At 38.6% G+C, this 9,588-nt stretch overlaps 1 protein-coding gene across 1 annotated transcript; it reads right to left on the bottom strand.

Annotated features, from left to right (window-relative positions):
* Positions 1-316: 316 nt before the first annotated feature.
* Positions 317-9,582, bottom strand: LOC144640898 (5'-nucleotidase domain-containing protein 1-like; the record flags this gene model as incomplete). The annotated part of the gene is made up of 9 exons (XM_078499955.1): positions 317-1,042; positions 2,348-2,570; positions 3,826-3,879; positions 5,036-5,158; positions 6,693-6,811; positions 7,777-7,821; positions 8,464-8,516; positions 9,082-9,256; positions 9,525-9,582. Coding segments are annotated over 9 exons (933 nt in total), but the record flags the coding sequence as incomplete, so codon positions are not given.
* Positions 9,583-9,588: the final 6 nt, after the last annotated feature.

Consider the following 9,588-nt stretch of genomic DNA (forward strand, 5'->3'; position numbering starts at 1 on the left):
CACAATGACATTTTTCAGATCTGTATTCAAATACGATAAATATACAAGACTAAAAACCTCATCTCAGATAGAAAAATCCCAAAAATTCCCCACCCGCCTCCAAAAAAATAAATAAAAGTTTTATATTAAACATTTGCCATCAAACTGTGATGACTAATACCCCACAAAGGTTTTTTCGTTTGAGAAACATTCTTCAGATAACTGTATTAAAACTGCCCATTGCACGTGGTCACAGTTTAAATTTTCCTTAGTTATGAGCTCTAACTTTGAATTGGCAGAGCAACGTTTAAACCCAGGCCCTGCCAGCAGTGCCCTTTCTGTGCAACTTACAGTTGCGGCAAGTAATTTGATGTCAGAATTCATGTATATTATTTCTTCACTGACTACATTTGTAACTTAATGAAAATGCATGTAGCGAAGAAACAATTACTGCAGGAGCCTGATACCACTTCACTGTTGTATGCATTTGATACAACAGTGATTCAGGACTGCAACTATCGTACTTGTCTATACACAGGCAGACCACCCTGCGCTCGCGGTGAAATCTCTGTTGACACACGAGATCGACGAACAAAAGAAATTTGAAGAAATCTATGGCGGTTATAAATAAAGCACTAAACAATACATATTTAGGCTTATCTAACCTCGTTCCCAGGGTCTCTCTCCCCGCCCCCCTCTCTTCTCTCGCTCTGGGGGGGGGGGGGGGGGGGGGGAGAGACCCTGGGAACGAGGTTGAGGCTCATCTTGATCTGGATATCTCAGCGAAGTTAAATAAAATGTTAGTCGACTTGTGAGTCGGCCTTTCTTCGACTGTTTAAAGCGTTGTTTCAGTGATTCGCTTTCGATTGTTGAGTTAAATGTATACATGTATGTAACGCGAACACATAGGATGGTCTGCCTGTGGTTCAGTTCTGAATAAATACTGCTAGGAATTATAAATACGTGGTTTCTTTACATCATCAATGAAGAGATTTTGGACTTCCTGGGAAGAATCCTCCTTTTGAATCACTGAAGGGCTTGAATGTATAATCTAATTGGAGTTCTGCAGATAAGACACAAATGTGCAAATAATATTTCAGTGATAAAAAAGATTCATTTTGCTAAAATTCCTTGGGAGTATCATAGGGATTTTAAAAACACTTGTTGACCCATTGGTGCCTGGAGATTTTTGGAAAAAGCATATTTTTGGACAGTTTTGACATTTTCTGGTCAGTTGTGAGCTAAATCTGCTTCAAACTACTCAAAACGGCATTTGAGTTTGCAACATGCAAACATGCCTTTCTTTTCACTGGCATCACATTTTACAACATTTCTGTTTGGGCATGGGCACAAATCAAGATTTTGTGAGAAAGTGCCCTACCACTTTCGTTTTTTTCCACTTTTCCTTTTTCTCCTTTTCTTATCTTTTTGCTGGAGTTGTTGGCCTTCCACAGGGATGGCTTTCAGTTCAAAAATTCCTAACAAAGCATTATCCGAACAGGAAATTCTTTCCATGAAGTAGCCAATAGTGGTTGAGGCAAATTTTCACTCAAATGTCTGAGCATTCTCACGTGTATTTCAAGCTTAATTAAGCCAAATGCTCTGATCTGGCTATCATCGGAAAAATATTTCCTCCTGCCGCGATTAAGTATAAGTGATGCCTTTTTTGGTCAAAGATGATGACGTCAAAAGTGGAACAAAGGTCAACGTTGGTCATGGGCGGTTACGGGCGGCACAGGTGCCAATGGGTTAAAGTTGATAACATTTTTAAGTTTTAAAGACGTGTACTGGATACACTGTCGACATCAACTGTTAAGGATGCTTACAAGTGTAAACCAAAATAACTGTTGCTACCCATTACTATGTAACTTGGAGGGCTGCATGGGTGGGTGGATGTGTGGGGGGAATCACATATCTCCTCCCTCCTACCCACCCCTCTACACAGGCTACCATTACCTGGGAAAGCTAAAGAACAAATTAAAGGAATTTTGAAAATGTTTGGTTATTTGTTGTTATATATTATTATTTAGTGCATAAAAGATGCTTATAATTATCATCATTTTGTACCATATTTTCTAGATTAAACTCCCCAGGGATTTATGTCAAACTTGGCCTGGTGGACCCGCTGTTTATAAATTTGACCCCTGAAGACCAGTTTATTTGAGCCTGGAGTTTATTACACAACAGGTTTTATAAATTCTTTTTGAGAGACTTACATATTTCCATTACAACTACAGCTTTTTATACCTTATTTTAATGCTTGAGGGGGTTGTTTACACTTCCACCTTGGAAACCAGTTATTTATTCGAGACCCAGCATTTATTTGAGTAAATATGGCATTCTTATTAAGAGTACCATGCATGCATACCTGTGATGAAATCTATCCGTGGAATAGCAATAGTGCTATATTTCTGTATCAGATCTCCCCAAAAAGTGTTCATTTCTCTTCTTCCAGTTTCCTTCCCACCGGCATAATTTCCATCCAGCACATTATGAATGAATCCATTTTGAGTATCCTTGTGATGAACAAAGAATGAGCCCCATTGCTTTGACAACAGAACTTCCTCCTTGTTCTTTTCAATTTCTATTTCCTGGAGGAGGAAACAAGCAAGACTGTATCAACATTTCAGTCTGTAAAGTAGCTGCCTATAGTTAATGTAAAATTCCAAAAGCAAGCCCCGAGCTTATACAGTCAACTCCTCTATAACGGACACCATCGGGACCATAATTTGGTGTCCGTAATAGAGGATGTCCGTTGTAGCAGGAGCTAATTTCAGTAATTTTTATTTGCCGAAACTTCAACTCCTGTCCGTAATAACAAGGTGTCCGTAATAGCAAGGTGTCGGCAAGGCGGGAGTTGAATGTATCTGGCTTGAGCCTCTCTATGGGTACCCACAGACTACGTATCGTCGCATCATTTGTTTGCAAATCTTCAAGCAGGTCTTCACTTTATGGATTAAAACTGTGTAAAGTGTACCTTATTGTTACTTATTTTCGCGGGCACTTAATTTCGCGAAAATGGAACAGGAATATTTCGCGAGTCTTAATTTTCGCGATTTGGCCAAAAATACGTAATTAGCATAAAAAATACAATAGAAATCGGTTGGAATTAATTTTCGCGGGTCTTTAATTTCGCGAATTTTTGAAAATCGCGAAAATCGCGAAAATTAAGTCCCGCGAAAATAAGTAACAATAAGGTAGTCAGTGTAATTCACAACCGAACAAAAAACTGTTTAAATTCATAAAAAGCAAACAGTTGCTGAAACAATGACAAGGAAAATAAACGTTTTTTGGTTTGTTGCGATGTTGTTCTGTTTATTCAGTGTTTGATGTCAGTTTTTTATGGCATTTTTTTTTCTTTTCAAGTTTCCCTTTATACGACTCAACAAGCTCAAAGCTTAAAACTTCACTTCAATCTTGAGATCTTTGTTTTTTGCTCTGTAATCTTCACGTCTTCGATTTATTCGGAAGTACCCACTGGCTTATATTAATTTAATTTGCTCAATGCCCCATTTTAGGTTGGTTTATTTTTAGGAGCTGGGCTTATATGGAGGGGGCTACTATAATTTCAGATGGAAATTTACGCTTCAAAAATCTTTAGGTTTTTATTTAGATGGATACTACAACTGATTTTTTGGGTGTTTGCGCGTCATTGAGAGGCACAGCAGGTAATGTGTGCTGACTCAAAAACTATCAACAGATATGGCTTCTGGGGAGAGATGGACAGATCTTTGAGCACAAAACGTGAGTCCACTGATTATTTCAATCATTTACAAGCTAGAATAATTCATTATAATTATTACCGGTAATTCATAATTATTATCAAGTACAATCAATGGAACTTACATGTATCATTAGTCTTGCTTTCTTTGAACTGGGACCATCCTCAACAGAATTCTCCTAAGAAATAACAAACCCTCACTTTTTAAAGACAGGAGAAATTCATATTTTAACCAGTAAGTGCTGAATACATACAGTCTACTGAATCAACAACCTACATGTACATATGTTGTGGTTCAATTTTGTCTTTGGTACAATCTGGTATTTTCCTGTGTTATCGGATGAGGTTTTTGTGATATCTGGAATAATCAAGGTCGATGTAAGTGTTCCGCTGAGGCTGATAACACTTGCAGAGACCTTGATTATTCCGAATATCACATAAACTGAATCCAATAATAATTATTGTTTTATTATACATTGTTTTTCTGGAAAAGGAAGTAAAGACAAACGATTTCAACCTGTTTTAAAACTTGTGCTTATTCTGGCTGGTCATCCTACTAAATCGTGGAATAGTTCCTTCCCAATTTTTGTAAGTCATTTTGTGTTTTCCGAGACTTTATTGTCAGCAATTTTTGAACTTTGATCAAACTATTTCTCGGTTGAAGAAGTGAATCGACGAACTATGAATTTCCTTTGCCGTCAGATGCCTGACACATTGCTCTTGGAAATCATGATATAGTGAGCATCCTTCAGATTAGTGAATAATCTGCTAGCAGATTATTCACTAATCTGTAGGTTGCGTGGGGTTGTGTGGATTCCCAGAATTAGCTGTAGGCTCTTAGCCAATGAGAAGACAGCTAGTGACTACAATGTATAATAATATTCATTATCATACACCAGAACAAGGGAAAATACCAAATTGTACCAAGGGTAAACTTGAACCACAACATATACAAAAGTGTACCATTTAATTTGAACTATAAAATTACAAGATTTAATTAATCATTATTTAGCCCAAAAACGTGCTCCCATAAAGCGGGATGGAATTTAAACTGCATGATAGCTGGCATCATTGGCATGCAATGTATACAGCAGACTATGTAGCTACAGCCCAATTTCCGATGACCTTTCATGGAGTGAGTATGGATTTTATCTTGAGCCATAAATTAATAATCCGAGTATCATAGGCATGCAATGCATGCAAAGGGAGCAATAAGTGGCTGTGTCCCTTAGCACATAATTATTGCAGGCCTATGATACTACGCAATACAATCCCATTGCTCTAAAAACTGAAAGCATTTGTGGGAATCACACTAAATGGATAACAGTGGAATACCTCATTTTCACAAGTGACCATTCCTTCAGACTCCATCTCCTCTAGCACTGTGACAACATGCCAATCACCAAACACTGCTGATGGATACAGGTCTGACTTGATACTGTCTCCAAAGTACAAAACCTAATATTAAGGAATGTAAACTGATTGTCAATGAAAACCAACTACCAGTATATAATACCGTATTTATTCGATTAAGCGCCCTGGGCGCTTCTTAAATTTTTGGACCTAGAGGGTGGGCGCTTATTCGAGGTGGGCGCTTATTCGAGGCTGGGCGCTTATTAAATTTTCACCATTTTTAAGCAAGTAAAACGTTTATTTTGCAAGAAAACAATGTATAACAATTAAACGTGAAGGTGTACCAAAGCTGAATTTTAAATTTTCATTGAAAGTTTCAGTAAAAAAATAAAAATTTTCGGTCTTTGGATAGCATTTTAGTAGTAATTAGTCAATTTAAATCTTAACTTCAACAACAATCAAAATTCCTCTTTTAAGGAGGGTGGGGGTGGGCGCTTATTCGAGGCTGGGCGCTTATTAACTTTTCCTACCTACAGGGTGGGCGCTTATTCGAGGTTGGGCGCTTAATCGAATAAATACGGTAGGTGCATTCTGGTGTGCAAGGGAGAGTGACTCTCTATACAGCGCTGACTTTTCACCAGATAGCAAGTGACATGTAACAGAACCTCTTAGGCATTAAGCCATGCCCATAACATGGATTCTTGTCCTTAAGCATTTCACAGGGTTGTCAAAAGAGGCCCCCCATCATGTGGGGGTCTGGGGACAAGACAAGCCCCCGGCGAGGTAGAGGGGCAGCGCCCCTATTGGGGGTCCAGGATGCGACGCCCTCTGGAGCAAAATGGATTTGAGGTTTTTACACTAGTTAGCTGAAATTGCACCCCCTCAAAGCAATTCTCTCAATTATAAGTCCCACTTTCTCCAATATTATCCTCAGAACTGACCTATTAGCATTTGGAATAGCCAGCGCAGTGTTCAGAATAGCCGGTGAAATGTGCCGGTTGCCAGCTTATGTTGACAACCCTGATTTCATCACTTCTACATACATAAGTTGCTTTAATTAATTTCACAGCTATACAGTACAACCCTTCAAGTTAAGACCATTTTAGTTGCCATGGCAACTAAAATTTTGGAGCTGGCGACTAAATTTGAACCAAGGTTGCCAGCCTGGCGACTGAAATTGAGAGGAATGATTGAAAGCATCAGCTTATTTTGGTGACTAAAATTTTTTCACTGGCGACCAAAACTTGAGTAGTTGGTGGCCAAATGGCCACTAAGGAAAAAAGTAAACTTGCAGGGTTGCAGTATAAGGCATACTCAATAAAGAAGGTAAAGACTGCATTCAAGCCTAATGGTCAATCAGGCTGGAGGTTATACCAGTTTCCACAGCATTGAGTGACTAGGAGCATTTCTTTACTCCTCCTGGAGGTGATACAAGTCCATCAACCAGCAAGTGTTAAATTGGCCAATACCAATTTACAAACCTGGGTGGAAGGAGGTTCTTTAAAAGTTAATGTGCACGTGTCTTGCCCAGAAAATTTATAATGCAGTGCCTCCAGCCAGGACTCGAACCTGAACTGCTCAATCCAGAGCCAAGCACGCTAACCATTAGGTCATTCCACCTCCCACCTACACTCAATACCTTCGGGTTATCCTGATTTGTCTGCTTTTGAAGAAATGCGGTGAACTCCTTGTGATTTCCTCTGCTATAAATTTTATTTTCTTTAAGTTCCTGAACAGTGCAAATCTCCTTTTCACCATCTATAGGTCAGGCAGGAAATTATAATAACTTAAACTTAAGTTACCATATTTTAAGTAACACAAGAGTCTGGTTTCTAATTAAAAGCACTATTGTACTCCCTATGGTTTCATCGGGTAGGGAAGCAGACAAACAACAAGAACAATGTCCGTAGCCCTAGAGGACCAGAAGAATTACAAGCTTATGAGAGCTGTTACACAAAATTCAACTGGTTTCATCAGAAAGTAACTGTTATTGTCTATATATGAGTTCAACCGATCATCAACTATATCATGAGTTTTTTTTTTTTTTTACTGTTAACTTTAGCAAATTTAATATTGAAATCCTAGAGTCCCAGCTCCTGGTCCCAGGGGGGGGGGGGGGTACTCCGGCTTGTTGATGACGGGGATGATCGAAGGATTTTTTTGGGTTTGAAATTTTCAATTCTGGGATTTTTTTGGGTTGGAAAATTTGGCAAGTATTTTTTGGGTGTCTTGATTTAGATAGGGGATTTTTTTGGGTATTAAAAACGAACTAAAGTGCCTTGGCGCGGCCTTGGCGTATTTATGGTATGATGAATAAACAAAACGAGCGTTCTTTGTGTTGTGTTATTGCACCTCCTGGCAATTTAGGGGTAATTTGACAAGGGATTTTTTGGGGGGTTATTTTTGGTTCAGGGATTTTTTTGGGTAATGTCAGTAATGTCAGAAGACTTAGGGATTTTTTTTGGGTCCTGAGTTTTGCCTCCATTCGATCATCTCCGTCATTTACAAGCCGGAGTACCCCCCCCCCCCGGGCTCCTAATGAAGAAGAAGAATTGTTTATTAAAAACAAAAACACTTGGCAGGATTGTAGGGGAAAGACAATAATGATGGAAAGCACAAAGTAAGTTACCCGCTCAGGCAGACTGACATAAACCAGATACCCTAACAACTAAGCCCAACTGCACTTTTTAGAAAGGTGTAAAATGCAAATAAATACATCCTACCAATTTCATGAAACTGTGTGGGTGGCTCTTCTGACTTGAAAAAGCCTAGTATATAGATTAAAAGATATATGGTATGTTACGTTAAGTGTAAAAAAATACAATTACATGATTTTGTTCACTTTTTATTATAATATGGGGCTAAATGTAACTTAGATGAGGTTAAACTCAAGACAATGCTGGCCAGCAGTCTCCTTCACTAATGAGGGCTTTTACGGAGCCTCAGTAAATTTAAAAATCTCCATCCTGTTGAGGTCAAACCATTTCGCTTGTATTGCTCTTTACTTAAACAGTCTTGGAAATACCTTATTGCTCCTGTCCCTCCCCTCCCTCTAGGTGAGTATTTGGTACTGGGGAGTAAGTATTTAATTTTTCCACTGATAAATTCAGTGTGAATGTGCCTGGTGGTCACCACTTAAGGGGTTGTCATGGCTACCTTCCACGCTTGCTTGCGACTCCCCAACCCCAAACACTCTCAGAACCCCTCCCCTCACCCATGTACTGGCAACTAGTTTAACTAGTTACATAGGCAAACAATACTTTCAATGGTCATAATTCTGCACGCATTGCGGGCCTATGACGTTACATAAAATTAGAATTTTTTCCATTTACAGCTAATGTATTAATGGCAGCCATTCTAATGGAGTGAAGTCTAGTGATGGCTTATGCCTATTTTTTTGAATCACAAACCTGGTTTCCCAGCCATACACACAATAATATTAAACAGTTCTGGCCAGTCTTTTCTGAAAGAAAACAGTTTCCGTATAAGTAAAGACCAGAACAACTGGCTCATAGTTAACCGCTCGCAGCAGCGGTTTAATATGTTCTTCCCTTGTTTTTTCCTCAGTGATCAGACTGATGCCCCTGCTTGGCCAGACCTTGAGTCATGCAATGTCTGAAAGCTATAAATCAGTAAATTTTATGGAAAATTTACCATTACTTCTGTTTCACTTTTTTTACTTTTAACTTTGGCAATTGCATGTGTCAGATTATATTATAAGGAAGGCTATGTTATCTCTGATTCTTTAACAAAATGGAACTCCCTAACCTTCTTTCCTCTGGTACTTATAGCCACTAGGGGTTTTACGGTTTGGGATTACCACAAGTTACACATGCACAATGTGTTTTTTTTTCAAAGCAATATAGTCTTTCCCCCCCAAAAATTCACCATTAAAAGTTACCAGTACAAAACACTCAAGTTGCTTGCCACAAAATACTATCTTCAGCAATCCCGTACCAACTGCTCTGGATCGGTAATTGAGAAGGATCCCCCTCAATTAAGAATCACAAATTAAAGTACAAACTTACCCGACAGCATAATTCATCAGTAGATTTGTGTAGTCAATAAACGAGTTAGTAAGAAGGAACACCTGTTGTTTTCCCCCTTTTAAAGACTTGATCCAGTTGGTGATTTTCTTGCTACAAGGTTTTACAAATGTAGATATATTGTTCTCCAAAGTATGAAAGAAATATCCGTGCTGGGCTGGAAGAAAAAAAGAATCACAAAAATAAACATCCTTGGTAGATGTGCTAAATATACCAATGACCAAAAATATAGTAGGTGTATGCGTCAGTGAGAAAAGCTGGGAAGCTCACATGTTGATATTCTTTGGGTATTTTTAATAAAACAATTATTTCACCCGCGCTTGTTGGATGAGATAGGATCTATCATCTGATATCCAACGCACGCTCATGGAATAATTGTTAACTATCACACAGTGCAACATGTACTTACAAGTCAAATAACTTACCACCAAAGGAAGATGGATTAAAAGCTTTTCTTGCTGAGAAAAGTACATCAGGCCAAAAATTATA

This window comes from Oculina patagonica, unplaced genomic scaffold (genome assembly GCF_052425735.1).
Source record: "Oculina patagonica isolate OP01 unplaced genomic scaffold, crgOcupat unplaced548, whole genome shotgun sequence".
Classification (NCBI taxonomy): domain Eukaryota; kingdom Metazoa; phylum Cnidaria; class Anthozoa; order Scleractinia; family Oculinidae; genus Oculina; species Oculina patagonica.